The following is a 21,631-nucleotide window of genomic DNA, read 5'->3' on the forward strand; positions in this document are numbered from 1 at the left end:
TCTGTTTATCTGTGTAAAAGCAATCCTTGGCAAAACCCCATACATACAGTTCACAATGAACACACATATAATGGACTGACAGACACAACAAACTGTCTTCTTAGTTCCAGTCATATTTTTGTCGAAATGTGTACAAATACCTGTTTTACAGAACTTAAAGTAGTGGTCCCTTTGAGTTTGCTATAACCACTTATAATCATGATATTCTGCACACAGACCTGGTTTAATCATTATCATGTCTATATTGCACAAACAAAATAGGTACAGTCATGACAACAACCAGGTACAATAATACTGAAAGGCAAAAGAAACGTCTTCATGATGGAAATGACATCTAAGTATCAATGTATTTGAACATATTTTTTTAAGATACACACTAAAAGTCAAGTTTAATGAAAACATAAATCATGGTCGTATAGCCAGTTTTGCCTAAAAATGTAATGTTTATGATAAAATTCAAACAAACCTGTAGAGGTTTCTGATACTTTGAAAAAAGTCCTTTGGGTACTTAAAAGCATTAAAATGGCCATTTCAAAATATCTCTATGACAGCTGTAACTATATTTTTCAATACAATATTAACAAAACAAAAAACTTGTTTTAGTCTTGTGAGACTATTCTTACAGTGCCCCTTGGGGGACCCCAACAGCCAAGAGCAGGTAACTCGAAGCATGAACCTCACTCATACCTCACTTTTCATTATGAACAAACAAACAAAAGGATGGGAGATGGGCAACCCTAACCCAAGGAGGACTCTTTTCAAAGAATCTAAAACCTCAAAAGAGCTCCTCCTTGGGGTACTTATAAATACAAGCGTAAGACAGACTCCTACAGACATAGAGATGGGTGTGGTATCCCGTCTGGCATACAATACGAAGGGGAATTTCCCAATGGACTGAGAATGCTCTTACCTTGTCACCTGACCACCGCTGTCTATCAGACGGGGCCGTGGTTCTTGTGAGGGACAATATCCGTTCATACAACCCCATCCCCAACCAGTGAATTTGGATGTGGGTTGTAACGGACATGTGACCTAACCCCACTTCAAACCCAGTAAGCTATGCATACTGATGGTGAGTATAGGAATATTTTAAGTTCCAGGGGACCCATATTCACCAAACGTCACCACCAGGTACGTCTTCAATGGGCACAATGGCGGCAAAATTGGTGTGGGAAACAATAGAAAGGGGCTATCTTCTCTGATGAAAATCGGTGTTGCATTTGAGCAGCTGATGGGAGAGCTAGGGTGTGAAGTCGCACTAGGTAACGTTACAATGAAACCACTTTATAACTCAATCTCCAGCAACATTTCTTTTGCCTTTTAGTGTATAATCACTTTACGTACAATGTTAATAACAAAGGATTACATGGAGAATTCTTATAAGCATGATAAGTCTTAAGCAGCACTTGTCACAGTGGAACTGCCACCACTAAGCATATTTATAGAAAGACTTACGTTTTGGAGTTTTTGTCTTTTGCAAATTTCTTACACTCTCGCTGCTTTATTTTCCTTGAAATAAATGTAGAAACTGCTTTCTGAAACAAATTGTTATGAATGGTGTGATCAGCAAAATGATTAGATGTTTAATGGTGTCAGTAACATGAAGTAGTATAAAAACTCCTCCTCTGATGGTCCATGAAGGGTTCCTCATGTAATGACATATCATAGTCTTGTGACGATGAGAAACTAAAATAACTTGGTGTGCCTACTGGCTTCAAGAGTAGGAAATTGATAATATGATGTGGGGTTGAGACTTACATTCAATGATTGAGGGCAAAAAGATAGCTCCTTGAACATGTACTACATGTGTGGATATGTCAGTGAATGTAATTTTCTGAATAAAATTGTTATTTTATACTTATCCTGACTCATGCTTATTTGCTTATCTCCTCCCTCTATACAAGGATAGTGGAACACTTGAAATCCCTTGATGTTCCCTTCTTTTGAAGCAGACATACAATTACTTACACCTACAGGAAACCTCTCCATCTCCCGCCACTTTGGTCACATGACAAACCCTGATTGTTACTCAATCCGTAATTCCATAAGCCCGACGTGAGAATTGCAGAGAATCCAGTGTGTCTGAATGGGGTGGTAGGGTCGTATAGGGTAGTATATAATATCAATTTTTTTCTGAAAATTAAATATTTTTCCTTATCCTGACTCATGCTTATCTGACTACAGAATCCGACGGAATCGGCTGGTGGGTCAGACCAGAATGGATTCTGTAGGCTGCCATGAAAGTACGTCCAGTACTTCCTCCACTTTGGGAACTGTAACACTGGTAATTCGGTCATGTTCTTCCAATATTCATACATGAAACGGGGGGACCACATCCATTTGAACTCTTCTTCTTGTGAAGCAATTGATGACTGGAATGTGAGGATATATAGATCAGCTAGCATCCTGCTAGTGTCTAATGCAACTGTATGTCAAGATTTCCTAATCAAGACCTGTCACGACCCTTCACATGTACAAGTAGATTCATTAAGAGTACCAGGTCATAATTACTCATGTTAGACTGTTTGAGACATGTGCATGGACCATTTTACTCTGCAGAGCGTCTTGGTCTCAACAAGTCACGTGACAAAATGTGAGACTTTAGATATATCAGTGTCTTCCTCCAACTAGCTTTCTACAGCACTCTTTCTCCATGATGTCCTCATCAAAGAGTTGTGACACTTCTTCATGTACAAGTAACTCCTTTACAAGTACAGTCATCAATGCTCTTGATAAAAAGGGTGAGTGAAACTTAGCTCCTTTGTGGAACCATTAGTTCAAGTCCTGTTGCTTGTAGGTCCTCTCATCCATACTGTGAAAGTGCAATCTCATGATGATCCGTATCGAATTGTGTACAACTGAAGTCTAGAGCATGTATTTTCACATGCGTTCTGCCATAGCTATGGCAAGTAAAAACAGTGTTATCTGTGTCAACAATTCGAAGGATGTCTGATCTAGAGCTCATAAGCATCACTGGTGAGATGTTGAAATACAACATTCCTGTCCCAAGCTGGTGCCTTAAATCTGCATCGTTTTCCAGCTTGAATGAGCCTAGCAGGGTGAGTAAATCTGGCTCTTTCAGCTTGACCCCACATCTTCTGGTGACAGAGCTGAGTGCTGCTAAGAAGGTGGATTCTGTAGAACCTTTTTGCACTAGCATGCCCTTGCTGACATAAGTAGTCCGGTACTTGTGGATGTGTGGCCTTCGTTGCAGTGAAGCCCTTCAGCTGAAGCCCTTCCACTCCCAACCTTGGTGTAGGTTGTTCCATTTTCTCAGTGATGGTTGTCCTAGTTCCTCGATGAGTACTGGAAACCATTCTCTTCCTGACCAGGAGGCGTGACAAAAGTCAGCTGCAGCATCTTCATCTATTCGATGACTTCCAGTAGTAAGACTGGAGGTGGGAACATGTAAGTATTCATTCCTTCCCACGAGATGCTGAGCGCAACTGGAAACGAACCTGGTACTGCAGATACAAGTGTTGGTATCTGTTGAACCTGGTGCCAAATAGGTCTATTTGCAGTAATCCGAATCTCTGACTGATGAGTCAAAAATCCTCCTGGGTCCAATTTCTCGAAACAAACTTTTTGTCTCAAATCTCAAACTGAGTTTCACAATTTGAAACAGTTGACTTTTTAACTCAACTGCATTTTTGAAATATAAAAGCCCAAACAACTTAAGTAATCTAGCCACCGAACTCAAACTGTCTCCTATAGTTTCAGATTTATGCTGTTTTCAGTTCATTTTCTCAAATATGAGTAAAAACTCAGACTTAAGTCAAAACTCAGACTTAAGTTTGTTTCGAGAAATCGGGGCCTGATGTATCCACTCTGTTGGAGATGGTTGTAGAGGACAGGACATAGCGTCTGCCATGATGCTGCATACACCTGGGATGTGGCATGTCTTTATGTAGAGATTCAAGTTGTTGATGATGTCAAAGAGTTGAAAGTCAGCTGTATCAGCATGTGAGATCATGTTGAACCTTGCTCATGTTTATGCAGAGTGCTACTGTGGAATTGTCTCTGCACCATCAGTAGCTTGTTCCTCAATGCTGTGGTGCAGTGTTAATTACAATTTTCATCTCGGGATGGTTGATGTGCATTCATTGCTTGCTCATTTCCTGCTGCAACCTCATTCAGGCAGGGCACCCCAACCTTGTAGCAACATATCTGAGCAGATATGACTGTTGCAAGGTGATGAAGGTCTAGTTGATGCTGCATGTTGTTCCTGCTGCAACCTCATTCAGGCAGGGCACCCCAACCTTGTAGCAACATATCTGAGCAGATATGACTGTTGCAAGGTGATGAAGGTCTAGTTGATGCTGCATGTTATTCCTGCTGCAACCTCATTCAGGCAGGGCACCCCAACCTTGTAGCAACATATCTGAGCAGATATGACTGTTGCAAGGTGATGAAGGTCTAGTTGATGCTGCATGTTGTTCCTGCTGCAACCTCATTCAGGCAGGGCACCCCAACCTTGTAGCAACATATCTGAGCAGATATGACTGTTGCAAGGTGATGAAGGTCTAGTTGATGCTGCATGTTATTCCTGCTGCAACCTCATTCAGGCAGGGCACCCCAACCTTGTAGCAACATATCTGAGCAGATATGACTGTTGCAAGGTGATGAAGGTCTAGTTGATGCTGCATGTTGTGAGGATTCCCTGAAGCTCTGTACCTCAGGTAGTAGGATACGAGATTTGATGTAGATGTCTCACTCGTCGGGAGGGACAATAGCATCTAGCTGGTCCATGATGATCTAGTAGTATCTAGTAGTTGAAGACTAGGTTTGAAGGACGTTGATGACATCGATTCTGACGACGACCTATTCTGGAACACATGGCACATGGCAACCAGATGCAATAACAATCAGAGATGTATTGTGCAGGCGAGGCAACCTATTGTCGCTTGTTTAGAGCGCTCCGCGGTACTAAGTGAATTGCTTCACCCTAATTAAATCAGTCACCATGGAACCGTCTCGATTGGGTGAGAACACAGCAGAAGATAATAAAAGCATCCCATGAAATCCCAAGGTATGGAGGTTACTTCATAGTGGTAAATACATCCTCGGTCTCGTATTTCACCCTCTCATCATTTGCTCTGAATAGATACCATGGATGAACCTTGTATTCTACAATAAGTTGATCATTGGAGGTTACTTCATCGTGGTAAATACATCCTCGGTCTCGTATTTCACCCTCTCATCATTTGCTCTGAACAGAATACCATGGATGAACCTTGTATTCTACAATAAGTTGATCATTTCTGTTTAAAATTAGTTTGATCACTCGATCGATCTTTTGTCCTACAAAATATTCCAAAAATTATACTAGGTTGATGTGCACTGGGACTTTCTGTTTTTGCAGCACATGAAAACATCAGTAAAGCAGAAAACCACACCCTTGGTTGGCTGTTTATTACGCGACAAGTTCATCGCATATGAAATAGTGATTCATTTCATTTAAATGTACTACTGGTAGGAATATTAACACACTCACCTTTGCAGTAAGTTCTGGGACATTTTGAAACTAGTATCACTCCTTATGCCAATGCAAGAGAAAGCTTGCGGAAACTATAAAGTCATCTGCATACTGTAAATCATGAAATTAATGCGTCATGAATTTAATGCGAGTGCAAAGGTCTTGTCTAAAATGCGTCATGAAATTAATGCGAGCTCAGGAAGCGGTGTTGATCAGAAAATGCGACACCCTGATTCTTTGATGTTCATTTTCTTTTCATTTCTAATTACCACACACTAGTGACCTGAATTGAACTTGTTAAGTATTGAATAGAATGGAGCTGATGTTGTTTTGATTACGCTGCCATATTTGAACACGATTTTTGTTTGCCACTACTTGTCTTATGACAACAATTATAAATGTAATCCGTCTTGAAAGACTTCTGTTGAAAGGATTTGCTCAAATTAAATTGAGGTGACACATGTTAACATATGAAAAACCTTGGTAATTGTGCAATGTCATAACGGCTGTGATGACGCCTCTACATGCCAAATGGATAGAGGTCACCATTGCAAAGGTGAGCAAAGATCGCGAAACGATCCTGCGTGACTGGAGAATGTCCGGTCTGGCTGATGTGCTTCAATGACTTTGAACAATTGACAGTGATTGTTGTAACCAGTGATAACTTACTTGCGATACCTGTGATGAGGAAGTGACCTGTATTGACTGGTGTAGTGTGTAGTGTCAACACTTCTGCTTAGTGACAAAATTTGCTGATGAATAATTTCAATGGGTATTAAGTAGTGTCAATGAAACGAGTGCTCGATTGTCAATGAATGTTATACAAGATGTCTAAATTGTTGTTTTATTCTGTATTGATTGTATTGAAGACAATAAGGACAAGAAGAGATTTCTGTTTTCTGACGTTTATTCAAAAGTACACCCCAAGATTGAAATGCGTCATTTTAATAATGCGACACATGTACAGACACATTTTTCGCATTAATAAAATGCTTGCATTAATTTCATGATTTACAGTATTTTCCGAAAGTGGCGTATGCCTATTGTGTACCCAGCACACGGCATGTTTTTTTAAAAAGCAGCAAAAGGTTGTGAAAAGAAGTCACTATCAGCCTTAGTTGACATCTTGTGCCAATCAAAATCAGTGTTATATCAAAATGCAGTATTGTTTCTTCGATATTTTATAACAGCTCATGATGCTGACAGCTCGAGTTTAGTTTTATGCTGCACTCAGCAATATTCATAATAATAGGCTATTTATATAGCACCTTTCCACGTCACAAGGATATGCTCATAGCGCTTCCTGAGCTCCAGTTGAAATATACACAGCTGGCAGGTACTATGGTTATAAGTCACTTGTAACGGAGAAATAAATGAGTCTTGAGTCGTGATTTGAATGTACTAAGGGAAGGAGATTATTTTAACTCAACTGGGAGAGAGTTCCACAGAGACATTGCTGCATATGAAAAGGTTCTTGAGCCAAATGATTTGAGATTATAGTTTGGGACAGCAAGTAACAGTTGTTGTGATGAGCACAGAGTTCTTTTTGGAGAGTAATGTGTCAGGAGGTCCTGAAGGTAGGAAGGTCCTGAATTATAGAAAGACTGATAGGTGAGGCTGAGAATCTTGAAATCAATCCTTTCATGAATACGGAGCCAGTGTAGAGAGTTCAGAATGGGAGAGATGTGACAACGTGGACTGGTGTGAGTGATAATGTGTGCAGTTTTGTTCTGGATTTTCTGGCAGGATAAAATCAATGTCTGCGCTAGACTGCCCAATGGAAATATCTGTGATGACAAATTTCTGTTGTCTTGAGATTATGGAGATGACCATTGTTTCTGTTTTTTGCATCATTAAGTTTAAGCTTGTTAGCAGTCATCCAGGATCTTGTGCTGGTGAGGCATGCTTCGAGGTTGGACTTGCACTCTAGCTGACTTTGTTCTGAGGACTTGAAACTGTAAAACACTTGGCTGTCGTCCACATGGAAATGATGGGGCATATGGTAAGCAGACGTAAGTTTTCCAAGCAGATGAGTATACAGGCAGAAAAGAAGTGATCCCTGAGGAACCCCACAGGTTAGGGTGCGACTGGATGATGACGAGCTGTATGGTGGCTGTCTGTAAATAATTGAACCTGGACCAGACAATCCAGTGATCAACAGCATGAGCATTGATCTGTACAACTTGGGAACTGATGACATGTCAACCAAGTCAGCAAGGCTGACCACCCAATCCTGTTAGTCGCCTCTTACAACAAGCAGAGTTGCCTTTTATAGCAAACATGGGTTGCTGAAAGTCTGTCAGACCTTCATAGGTCTGTCGATATTGTATCTTTGAAAATACATATCAGTTTGTGCCTGCATTAGCTGTGTATGCTATTTTACCAAGTACACTGTAAGCATGCCTAACACTGTTTCAGCCAATCAAATGACCCCTGAGCCCTTCATATGTGAGGTGTTATCGGAACCCTGCAGTTTCATCGGTATTCACATTGATTTTGTTCACACATCTCTAAAAGATATTTTATCCATATCTTTCAGATCATATTCACGGGTATCCACGTGCAATATTTATTTTCCAAGACTATAGCAAACAGACTTGTAATCCTGGCTCATGTTCACTACTGGAACTGATATCGATCTTATTGGAGGGTTCACATACATACGGGAGTGATTTATTAAGCTCAGCATCAGTAGTGATATATCACAAACAGATAAATGTATCATTTTCAGAAGCATTTATGGAATGTCAAGCAAAATGTTTCAACCAAATGCAAATGTTGCTAAAATATATGTGAACCCCTTAAAAGAAAAATATATGGTTCTTTTTCAAACAACCTGAATATATGATGATTTCAGATGCTTTTGCTTATGTAAGAATTTTCTGTTACTGCTGCAACAGTTTGCAAAATGAAAGTAAGAAGGAAACAAAGTAATTAGATGCTAATTGTTTTCTGGGTTCTGGAGAGTCACTCAGATTGCTCACTGATCACACGTTTGCTTATTGCAAATTGAGGATGCTGTTTCTCTCTGCAGTTAAACGCCTGATAACCCAGGCTTGGGTACAATGACTAGTTGACCATGGAGATGCATATAAGCAAGTTTGCATTTGGAAGTTGACATGCTTTGATAAAGGCTACTAAACAAAAGAAATCACTCTTCGTGACAAATTTCTAAATGAAAATATTATACAAATTCAATTATGCAACCTTAACAACCATCACAGTCAGTGATATCTATTGGCACCTCTTTCGATCAGACACAAAATGCCCTAGCGTGCATATTTTTTCAAAAGAAAGAAAAGGGGTTGGGAAACAAGCTCAGTGGGCTTATATCAATGCCTCTCCCAAATATGTACATTAATACGGAAAGTATTTTCAAACAAATCAACTGTTATCAATTACAGTAGTAGAATGTATTGGTACCACACGTTTGCTCTTTGAATAAAATATGATACTTCATCGTTGAACTTTACAAGTAATTTATTAAGCTCATCATCATTGTCGTCATTGAAAAAAATCTGCATGATGACATCGGTGATTTGATTAAGAAGCTATCCCATTCCAGCCCCTACAATGTGTACAGTATATTAACATGATTAAGGTAAGAACATATCGTGTGACTAACCCTTACCCTAACTTTGATCAGATCACACGCACACGCACACGCACACGCACACGCACACGCACACGCACACACACATTTTCTAGATTCATTACCAGATCAGCTTCTGCTAAAAATTGAGACTTTTTTTCACATATATTCTATGATTTTGCAAAAAACAGAAATGGTTTGGGCTCCTGGACAACAGCATGGACAGTTGAAGACAACCAACCCTGGGTGCAGTCCTACATGTAGGGTTGGACACCCTGTTTTCATATGTAACTATCTGCAGACTGAGGAAATATGCTTATTCCAGGGAGCATTGCATTATTTGTTATAATTATGAGTGTGTATAAATCTTTCTTATATCTGCATATATATTTTGAATCCACAATGAATAACTTCATAAAAAAATACTACATTTAAGTGTCTGAAAAATATGCATATAGCTGAAATTTGCTGTTGAATATCACCAAATTTTGCATAAATTTTGCACATTTTTTCAAGTATTTGACTATATAAGACCCTCTTTTTACATTTCATTCATGTCATCCAATAACTTGAACTTCTATGCATCTTCATAAATAACACTTTTTTGTGTGACATGCAAAATTTCTCTGTGATCAGGCAATCATGCCGCCATGTCAGGTAGTCACTTTTACACACAACAGGAGACCATCTCATGTACAAGTTATGTCCTCTACAGAATAAGAATCGAATTGCCAGACATGACTTGAGAGAGCCTATGTAAGAATTTTGAACAGTACACAAATAAAAACAAAATTCTTACCAGGTTCACAGTGAACACTGGAAGAACAAATAACCGTGCAAGTAGGACATAATAATACGGAATAAGTCTTAACCACAGGCAAACTGTAGCACAAACGGGTTGCACAGCATAGAGAATATGACAAGTCCTCTTATCATGCTTATAAGCGAGCAAAGCAAGCAAAGGTTGGCAACATACTTTCCTCACTTCGGATCGAAAAATATTTTTCATATCAAAATAAAATATCGCCACCATCAAAGGTACACTCCCATTTCCTCACTTGGCTGTGCTTTCACATTTCTTACCCCATGTTTAGTAATTACTCATGTGAAATATGTTTTATTGAACATTTTAAGCGCCACTTGTGGTATTCAGATCATTCTTCGCCTCCATTACACCTACCAGCTTCCGGTTTTCTGATTGAACAGAGTGATGGAACAGGAATAAGCAGAAATTGAAGAGAAATACCATATTGCCTAATTTTATCATGGAACTGTTGGAATTTATTTGTCTTACCTAACAACATTTATTCCACATAAAAACACCTCTGGCGTAATGGGTGAATGAAGCAGGGGAGGTAACTGTAAGTATTCCATAAAGAATAATACCTTCCTGTTCTTTCACTCAGTTGACTCAGAAGCTGGAAGAGGGAATGGAGGCAAAGAAGAGTCTGATCTACCACGAGTTGCGCTTAAAATGTTGAATAAAACATATTCCACATGAGTACTTGTTCAACATGGTGTTGGAAATGTGAGAGCACAACCCAGTGAAGAAATGGGTGTATACTTTTGATGATGTTTTATTTAGAACCGAAGTGAGGAAAGTACGTTGCCAAAATTTGCTCGCCTCGCTCACATGTAAGGAGACTGGTCATTTTCTGTATGCTGTGCAACCCATTTGCGCCACAGTTTGTGAGTGCCTTAACCTACACCAGGAGCATCAGAGAAAACATAATCTCACATGATAAAATATATGTTCAACAACATAAAAATGTATGTAAATGTATCTACAATTTCATATTGTAATGATAATTAATACAGACGAAAGTCATATACTGCTAAATTTTGCGTAAAGGACAGAAATATAAAAGGATATTAAATGCCATATAGGGACTCAAGTTGACTCCAACCATCTCGTCACGTGATAGAGGAGAGAGTGACAAACAGGGCTGATCATGTGACCGATGTGGCGGGAATTGGGGAGGCTTCCCGTGGGTGATTGTATGTCCGCTTCAAAAGTAGGGAACTTCAAGGGATTTCAGGTGTTCCGCTGTCTTCACATGGAGGGAAGAGGTAAGCAAATAAGCATGAGTCAGGATAAGGAAAAATAATAAATGTCCTATGGTGAAGTTGAACAACATACCTGATTCAAAGAACTTCCAGTCTCAGAAGGCCCTGAAGGTACTTTCACTGTATTCAGTTTGCGCATGAACTTGTTGAAACTTTCCTTCAGACCCTGGCTGTCAGGTTCCCCTTCAGACAGAGTATATGTTGCATTGCTTACATGGTCATCAATAACACCTTTGCTCCCTATCCTCGTATTGCTCCCTGAATCATCGTAGCCATTGTTTACGATGCCTGGCTCAATCACGTATGTAGCAGTACTGTTGAGGGACTCACTGCCTTGGTGCTGAGGATGTCTGTGCTTTTTTCTTAGTTTCTTTGGTTCTTTAGCAAAGTGCTTTGAAACCTTGTCCAATGGAATTGAATCAGAGCTCTGTTCGTGAGCAAGGCTTTTCTTCTTCCTAGGTATTTTAGAAGATTTTGATTTTCCCGAATACTGACGGTCTGCACTGAATGGATCCTGACCAGACATATTATCCATAATTTCACTGTAGCTTCTGTGACTAGAGTATCGGGGGCCTCGAGAAACACCCTCAATTACACTAGTTTCTTCAGAGTAGTCTCCCTTTGCTGCGCCGGCTTTCACTATCTCAACTTCAGGCAGACTTTCTTTAACAGGACTTCCAGTAACTGGCACATTGCCAGGGGCATCAACTGTCCACTGGTTGAGGTTTTGAGTGTTTTTTTGCTCAGGTGACACTTGAACTTTAGTATCAGTCTTGTGTTTGATATCCCGGTCACCCTGTGATGTGTGTTTCAAACGAACTGCTTCACCATCGTCTGACCGATGATGGTGAGGTGGTTTTACCGTCCCAGGACGGTACATGTCTAGGTAGGAGTCATTGTCATGGCTTTCTTCCATAGCTTCCCTGACCTGGTGCAGAGTCTGCAGGTCAGTAGATGTTCCACTGTGAGCTGAAGCCAGATCATCCAGCTCTCTCTCAGAATCAACACTCAACACATCCTGCCGCAGAAAGAATGTGTCGACATCTTGTGACATATTTTGTTGTCTTCATTAAGGATGCAGGTCTGTTGTATGCCTTTGCTAACCTGGTAATTAAACATGGCAACATTACTTTCCTTGTTATACTATTACATAGAGTGTTGGACGTAACAGACAGTTCCACCATAATGACAATCAGTCAGTACCAGCTGGGGGAATGTTTAGACTGGCAGAACCTTTGGTACACACACATGCTGACATCAAGATTTGTATATTTTGCAAAACTGCTCACAAGTAATAAAAGATGGATACAAGTTGTACCTGACATTTTGAATCTCAATACAACCACTCATTTTCTTCAAAAAGATATTTTGACAATTTTCTATACTGATACAAAATTTAAGCTGTATACTTTCCCCTATATACACAGTGTTGTAAAGTCAGCGGTTTGGAGTTATCTGCCCTTCAACTGAGGAAGATGACAGACTACAACAGACCATGCATATACCTGCACATGGTCTCTAAGACAATCAAGCTGAAAATCATTTTGTTCACTTCTTGTGACTGCCTGCAACAATGGATGAGGCAGGATGTAACTGTCGGTTACTTTACTACTTTCTCTATTCATGTGAATGCATGCCATTGGCCCATGATACAGATACATTTGCAGCCTTCAAGCTGCGGTGACGCTGATCATTAGCATAATATATGAACATGGCAAGATTTCGTAAGATCGTAGGAGTAGCATTACACATTAGTCGGTTGAATTTACACACAGTTGGATGAGTGAAAACATCAGCACGAATAAAACGGTTACGTAGGTCATCGTAAGCACAGCATATCAACAAGAAATGATACTCATTTTCCACGTAGTTACAGGAACACATTTCACACAATCTTAAGCTTTTTGGTGTTTTTGTATATCTACCCATTTCTATATTCAATTAGTGTGAACTACATCTGAAAACTACATCTAAAGCAATACAGAATTTCTCGATAGCTATGCAATGCAGATATGGCTCAACACCAAAAAGAGGTTTAATTGAGAATATAAAAAGGTTTAAGGGCCAGTAGACAGCGAGAAAGTGCCATTCCTGTAAATATATGTTTCGGCCTCTAGCTGTGAACTCAGAAATGAAAAGGTTTACATTGGGTATGAATTGATTTACCCAAAATCCACTGTATACCATAAGTTTTTCAGTTTTGATGTCCAGTTAATTTTACCATTTGAATCATCTAACAGTAGTAAATTGTAACATTTCCAACGAAATCATGTAGAAGGCACTGTTTAACAGTTTGTACCAATACATATTACAGCGTTTGCATGCAAAGATAAACATGGGATATCTCTCGATTTCGCCACGTACAATGTGATCAGGAGTGCACAGTTTAACACCGAGATAATATTCACAGGCTAGGGTATGAACTGTTTCAATAGTTGAATTACTGTCAAAGTCTAGACCCCATACTTCTGCACCATAGAGCAAAACAGGCGTTGCTTTAGTGTCAAAGATTCTGAAAAACACATCATATTTCATATGTTCAAAATTTGAAAAACTTTTCAAAATACCAAACAAAGTGTTTTTGGATTGTAAAATAGAGCTCTCAAAGTACTTGTGCTATGATAATGTTTGTGAAAAGACTATTCCTAGATATCTATATGACGAAACACAGTCAATTAACTTACCTCCTAAATACCATTTTTCGCGCTTAGTAAGCGTGCCACTATTTCTAGACACAACAATTTTGGATTTATCTAAGTTGACATGTAGCTGATATTCCTTGCAATGCTGTTCAAGGACATTGATGCGTTTTTGCAGCCCAAGAATGGTGTCAGAGAATAGAATAACATCATCCGCAAATAGAAGTAAAAACAACTGGGTTAATTCTGGGTGAAGCTGGATACCCGGGTAGCACAACGTTTCAATACTATCGACTAGATCATTTATAAAAAAGGAAAACAAAGGGCTCAAGACACAGCCTTGGTGAACTCCAATATTACAATCAATCAGCTGTGAAAAAGAATTATTAGCTTTAACACAAGATTTAAGACAGCTATAGATGGATTTAATGCAGCCTAACATCTTGGGTGATAATCCTTTCTGTTGCAATACTAACCATAACTTCAGTCTTTAAACCAAATAAAATGCTTTCGAGAAGTCAACGAAGAAAGCATACAATATACCCTTTTTTGCTAGAATCCTCTGTTTAATAGAGTGGAGAATGAAAATATTGTCGACAGTTGAGCATCCTGTTCTGAACCCTGCCTGTGCTTGAGATATTTTAACATAAGCTTCACTCCAAAATTTGAGTAAGTCGTTAATAACTGATATGTACAATTTACTAAATACACTGAGGATAGTAATTCCTCTATAATTTGAAACTGAATCTCGATCTCCCTTTTTATTAATAGGGACAATGAGACCGACTGACCACTGAGCAGGAAACACACCGTTCTCAAAAATCATGCTGAATAAAACTGTTAAATATGGAACAAGAATGACAGAAGAATATTTAAAGATTTAAATTATCATCACCTGATAATCACCCATGTAACTTGTATTTAGATCTTGCAAACCCCCCTATTAAACAGACTGTCAGTTAGCAATCTCACTATCTTGTCCTGATACAGGTGTTTTTTTATCTCTCATGACCGAAGAAAATTTGTTTCTCGCCGATAAAACTCTTTTTAAATCCTCCTCGAGTCTACTCTTTCTGAATACCTTTAACATCCTCTCTCTCAGCGCGGTAATAGCGGCATTCCCTATCAAACCACTGTTGATCTTGGGTACTGACTAGAGAATTACATCGCTTCATACAGTTGGCAGCTTTACATGTCAAATTTACAAATATGTCAACAGCTTCAGTTATATTTTCAGTTACAACATCAAGAAAAACATCAACATTGTTTATACTATCACTGGACAGTAACTGTTGTCTAAATATTTCAACTTAAGTTTCATCCCAAACAAATTGGTGTTCGGCCTGTGGCGAGACGTCTGGATACTGCACAGGTTTAACGTGGCAATGAAGTAACTGAAATTGACACCACAACGATAGATGGTCGCAGACTGACCTAGATACAATGTTGAATTGTTTACACATAGAAAAAACTGCAGGTGAACAAATAACATAGTTATTTCAGTTGTAAGAATTTGGACGGGTCATTTCCAACCTTAGGTCAAAGATCAAACTTTTCCATTTGTGTTAATCATCATCGCACTGACAAATTCATTATGACAGATAATTTTATTTTACGTTTGTGAATTAATTAACTGTAAAACTGTTTCAAATACTCAGTTCATCATGTCCATATTTATTCCATATCATTTAAAGGGCCACTGATACGGAACAATTTCCGAGGACTGGTTGTCCCTTTTGTTATTGTTTTTCTCCCATGAGTACCCGGATGATATCCCAGAATTCGTGACTGGTTCATGACCTCTGCTGCGCAGCCCGCATATGCCAATTGAAAGTTTAATTATTGTTACGGTTAAGAATTTACCGTGACAAACGATGTAAGAAATCCCCTTGTGAATCAGCAAAACAGAACAAAGACAAGGCGTAAATTCAAATATTATTATTACCAAAGAGAGCAAGGAATACAAAGTCACAAGTCAATAGTCTTAATGCTGATTACAAATACAATTCAAGAGAGACAAAATCTAAGTCAATGGGTCACAAAAATATAATATATCAAACTCACCAAAGTCTCAAGTACGAGAGGTAATCAACTATGCAGAATGTCAACACAGCGATCGGTCTGACAGCAGATAATGTAGGTCAGGCGTTGATGGGTTTTGATGATCAAGCATGGCAGTAACTCCAGCAAATATGAATGAGTGTGAGTGAGTGTCGCCCTCAACACGGCAACCAGCCTTTTAATTATATTTACCAAGTCATTCCCGAAAGTTTGGGCACAAACGAACATCGTCAACACTGTAGAATGCTCTAGAATAAGTCTCACGGAAGTAAACACATAGAAAACTAGGAGCAGATAAATTCCGGAAAACCAGAATCCTGAAAGTTTTGACCATCTATTAAAACGAAATGTGACCCTTCATATTTAATATTCAAAACACTAAACATTGTGACCCAATAATAATTATTACTTAATTAATAACAAATATACAGAAAATACACACTCGAAACACTCTCCCCCTTGAGGAATGGAAAGTTTTGCAGAAACTTTCTGTTACGATCATAGCAATCTTAACATAATAATATGACATGTAATAATATACTACCCATCAAAAGTTTAGACTCACTAGTGTATTTGTAGGAGATTTCTTTGACTAACTTTTCACTACTGAAATTGTCAAATTATACTGAACTGTTTAGATGTATCGTTTACACAGGTCTTGACGTAACATAAAACAAATTCATAACACCGGTTTCCTGACTATCTTGAGTTCCATACAGAATGAAAGTTTTTGAAAAATGGTAAAATTTTCACACAACATCATATCGAAACACCGCTGCTGACATGCATGCATTTTTCATGTGCACTTCAGCAATTTGCAGCATGATCATCGTGCAATTCACCTTTATAAGGTTTGCAGTTGATTCCTTTGAGTTAGTGGCAAAATCTATCCTTGAAGTGACCATGGGTCGTGGAAGAAGTTTAACCACTGACCAACGACATCAAGCCTTAGCACTCCTGCAAGATGGGAAATCACAACAATATGTTGCTGAACGTCCTCGTGTATCCCAAAAGGCAATTTCCAACCTATGGATACGGATCCAGCAGACAAACTCTATCAAGTATCGACCAAGATCCGGTAGGCCAAAGTGACGTCACAACAGGATGACAGGTACATTCGTTTGATTGCTCTCAGGAGCAGACTAGTCACCGCCACTGCAGTCAATAATGCGTTTAGACAGGCTTCTGGACACCGTGTATCTGTATCAACAACACAGCGCCGATTACGTCACTATGGACTGCGGGCGCGACGTGCAGCCATTAGACCTCCTCTTACACCACGCCACCGTCAGGCTCGATTGAATTGGGCAAATGGGCATTTGCCTTGACGCAGATGGTCATGTGTTCTGTTCACGGATGAATCAAGATTTAACCTGCACTTCAATGATGGTCGAATCCCCGTTTACAGACGTCAAGGTGAACGTTTCGCTGACGCTAACGTTGAACATGATCGCTTTGGAGGAGGGTCAGTTATGGTGTGGGGCGAGATCACAATGAATGGCAGAACAGATTTAGTGGTGGTGGATGGTAATCTGACCGGCCAGAGGTACCAAGATGAAATTCTCATTCCAGTTGTCATTCAATTCCTGAGAAGCATGCCAGGACGTGTTGCTTTTCAAGACGACAATGCCAGACCACACAGAGCTCACATCGTGACAGCCTGTTTGCAGCAGAATGGTGTCAATCACATGGAATGGCCTTCACTATTCCCCGATATGAGCCCGGTTGAGAATGTATGGGACATTTTTGGACTTCGCGTGTACGCCAGAGTTCCTCCCCCTGCCAACCTTGACCAGCTTCGAAATGCGTTATTGCAAGAGTGGAGAAACATTCCCCACAGACAGATTGCATTGTTGGTGCGTGGTATGCCACGTCGATGCAATGCCTGTGTTGCAGCCAGGGGTGGCACACCCGATATCGATTTTTTGTCATTCATGTTTTGAGGGTAGTACTCTTTAGTGCTCCATGTTTAAATTTGGGTCAACTTAACCGTCGATATTGTACACTGACTAAGGAAATAAAGGAACGATGTAGTGTTTATTGATTATTTTATAACACATATGACTTTTCCCTCCAAGATATCTACATTGTATTAAGTGAGTCTAAACTTTTGATGGGTAGTATATGAGCAGTATGAAAAGCTTCCTGCAGAATAACTATGACAAAATGCAGATACATACAAACAGCATCATAAAGTCATCAAACATTTATACCCTGGAAAGTGCATCAGCACAAACATTGTCTTTGCTTTTAATGTGTTTGATGACAAGATTGAACCCTTGCAAGGTCAAACTCCACCTCATAAGTCTCTGATTCTTATTCTTCATTTTGTGAAGAAAAGTCAAGGGATTGTGATCAGTAAAAACTTCAATTGGCAAAGTGGTGGTACCGAGGTACACTTCAAAATGCTGTAAAGCTAACAAAAGACCTAATGTCTCTTTCTCAATGGTACAATAATTTCTTTGGTTCTTGTCAAATTTCTTTGAAAAATAACAAACTGGATGTTCAATTCCTGAATCATCCTCTTGAATGAGGACAGCACCTGCACCAACATCACTTGCATCTATTTGCAACTTAAATGCTTTCTCAAACTTTGGTGCCTGTAATACTGGAGAATTCATGAGTATGGGTGGCTTTGACTTTTTCTGATGCAGTCTGACAACTGCTATCCCACTGACATTTTACCTTTTTCCCCAAAAGGTTGGTAAGTGGAGATACAACATCTGAGAAGTTTTCACAAAACTTTCTGTAATAGCCAGCCATACCCAAGAAGTTTATGAGTTCTCTCTTAGACTGAGGTACTGGAAAATGTACAATTGCTTCAACTTTAGCATGAACTGGTTGTACCTGGCCATGCCCTACAACATGCCCTAAAAATTCCACATGTGCCTTCCCGAATTCACACTTGGCGAGACTTCGCCTCAGACAGTATTGCAACGAAAGCACGAGTCCTTTTTAGATGGTCATCCCACTCCATGTCGTAATCGATGACATCATCCATGTAAGCCTTGACACGATCAAGGCCCGATGTGACATTGTTGATGAGTCTCTGGAACGTCGCTGGAGCATTCTTCAGACCAAACGGCATCACCTTGCATTGTTACAGTCCATCTGGTGTAGCAAATGCTGATATTTTCTTTGCACGGTCTGTGAGTGGAATCTGCCAGAAGCCCTTCAGTAAGTCAAACTTACTTATATATTTGGCTTGACCAATGTGATCAATGCAACCGTCCACTCTCAGAATAGGATATGAATCAGTTCATGAGAGTGCATTGACAGCTTTCATGTCGGCATAGCAGCGCCAACCACTTCCACTCTTCGGCACAAGAACACATGGTGAACTCCACAGACTATCACTGGGTTCAATAATGTCATTGTCCAGCATGTATTTCACCTCCTTCCATAGAATTTCATGCCTCACTGGATTCATCTGATAAGGGTGTTGTTTTACAGGCACATCATGACCTACATCTATATCATGGCTAATAACATCAGTTCGACCTGGCACATCAGGAAATAAGTGAGAGAACTCATAAATCAAATCTGACATTTGAACTTTCTGTTCAGGAGATAAATGTGATAGTTTCTCATCAAGGTTAGCTAACACATCAGAATTTACTTTGGTGAAACATTATCACTAAGATCATCAAACTTCACATTGCTAACACAATCATCAATGTTGACAACATTTTCACAATTGTCTTTAGTACAATCAGTACCTGGGGAGAGTGTGGCAATACAATTGACATGTTTGGTTTCTCACCTGTCATGATATTTCTTAATCATGTTGACTTGACACAATCTCTTTTGTTTACGGCGACCAGGTGTCAAGACGACATAGTCTGTGTCGCTAACCTTTTTGTCAACAACATATGGACCTTGATATCTTGCTCTTAGTGGCTGACCAGGTACGGGAAGCAAAACTAACACTTTCTCACCACAAGTGAAATTTCTCTCTTTTGACCTTTTGTCATAGTTTAGCTTCATTTTATCTTGTGAAACTTTCAAGTTCCTTCTGGTCAACTCACTTGCTTTTGATAATCTGTCCCTAAATGTAGACACATAGTCTAAGAGATTGATCTCAGGTCTGTCATTGAGCCATTGTTCTTCCAAGTGTTTCAGTGGCCCATGCACAGTGTGACCAAACACAAGCTCAAAGGAGCTCAAACCCTAAACTTCCCTGAACTGACTCTCTGACAGCAAACAACAACAAATGCACACCCTCATCCCAATCTTTCTCTGTCTCTAAACAATAAATCTTGATCATATTCTTCAAAGTTTGATGGAATCTCTCTAAAGCTCCCTGTGACTCTGGATGATAAGCACTAGACTTAACTTGCTTAATACCTAACTGGCACACAGCTTGTTGAAACACCTTAGACATAAAATTTGAGCCCTGATCAGACTGAACAACATCTGGCAAACCAACTAAGTTGAAAAACTTGATCAAAGCCTTGACAATCACAGGTGCAACAATCCTACAAAGTGGAATTGCCTCAGGAAATCTGGTAGAAGCCCACATGATTGTGAGTAAATACTGATTACCAGACTTAGTCTTAGGTAGTGGACCGACACAATCAACAATAACTCTACTGAAAGGTTCCTCAAAAGCCGGTATAGGTTTCAAGGGAGCAGAAGGAATTTTCTGATTTGGTTTTCCAACAATTTGGCATGCATGACAGGTCTTACAAAATTCAGCCACATCATGTTTCAAACTGGGCCAAGAGAAATGTGCCAAAGTTTTCTCACAAGTTTTCTTTACACCCAAATGACCTGCCATGGGACTTTCATGTGCCAATGAAAATACATGTTTTCGAAATACTTTCGGTATCACAATTTGATGGTACAATTTCCATTCATCCTCTGCAGGAATATCTGGCAACCTATATTTCCTCATCAGAACACCATCCTTGTGGTAATAACAAACTGGAACCTTGCTAACCTCCTCAAAAGAAACAGCCTTACTAGCCAACTTCTGCACTTCAACATCCTCACCCTGTGCACTAATAAGCTGTTCTCTGGAAAGAACATGTTCACCACCTGACAAACTATCTGACTTATCAAGAAGTCCTGAAGGGCTACTACTCTTTGAAGATAAGTCCTCTGTCTCCACCTCAGACAAAGAATGATCCATGAATGTACCTGTCAAATCATAAAGGGTATCATTCTGCAAAGAAGTCTTGGAAGAAATGCCTTTCGACATTGAACAAGTCACTGCACAAGAAGGAAAAATACCCGGAAATTCATCCTCCAACTTTTCAGTACTAACTGAACTCTCCGGCGAAACTGACAATTGGATCAGCACCAACTTTAGCCCCCATAACATCATTACTGATCAACAAATTGACACCCGGAACTGGGAGAAAGTCAAGAACACCAACTTTCACCTCACCTGAAATCAGATCTGAGGTCAAATTCACAAAATGGAGAGGAGCAGAAGAATTGCTACCTATACCCTGAAGTAAAACATCTGAGTTAGCTGAAGACTCATCAGAAAAAGGCAAAATATCCTTCAAAATCAGAGATTGAAGAGCTCCAGTATCCCTCAAGATAATAACGGGCCATGGGGTAGAATTATCTCCTATAAGTGACACAGAACCCTTATACACAAAGGGCAAAAACAAAAGGCTTAGGTGTGATGGACACAAAAGCATTTGGGGAACCTGTAGCCTGATTTTTAAACTGGAGTTTGTAACATGCAGACACCAAATGACCTGGCTTCTTACAATACGCACAAAAAGGATCAGAACAACTGGTAGTCTTAGGCTTAGACTGAAAAGTATGTGACTGCTTGCC

The 21,631-nt window shown here is 39.6% G+C and overlaps 1 protein-coding gene across 1 annotated transcript in view; it reads right to left on the minus strand.

Annotated features, from left to right (window-relative positions):
* Nucleotides 1–21,631, minus strand: part of LOC137284679 (transient receptor potential cation channel subfamily M member-like 2) — a 99,505-nt gene that overhangs the window by 73,264 nt on the left and 4,610 nt on the right. Inside the window, exons 2-3 of the mRNA XM_067816587.1 lie at nt 11,209–12,239; nt 1,456–1,535 (exon numbers count right to left, since the gene is read on the minus strand). Of these exons, the coding sequence (XP_067672688.1) occupies nt 1,456–1,535; nt 11,209–12,189 (1,061 nt within the window). The 5' untranslated portion in view covers nt 12,190–12,239. The remainder of the gene's footprint in view (nt 1–1,455; nt 1,536–11,208; nt 12,240–21,631) is intronic.

The sequence above is a fragment of the Haliotis asinina genome, chromosome 5, assembly GCF_037392515.1.
Source record: "Haliotis asinina isolate JCU_RB_2024 chromosome 5, JCU_Hal_asi_v2, whole genome shotgun sequence".
Taxonomy (NCBI): domain Eukaryota; kingdom Metazoa; phylum Mollusca; class Gastropoda; order Lepetellida; family Haliotidae; genus Haliotis; species Haliotis asinina.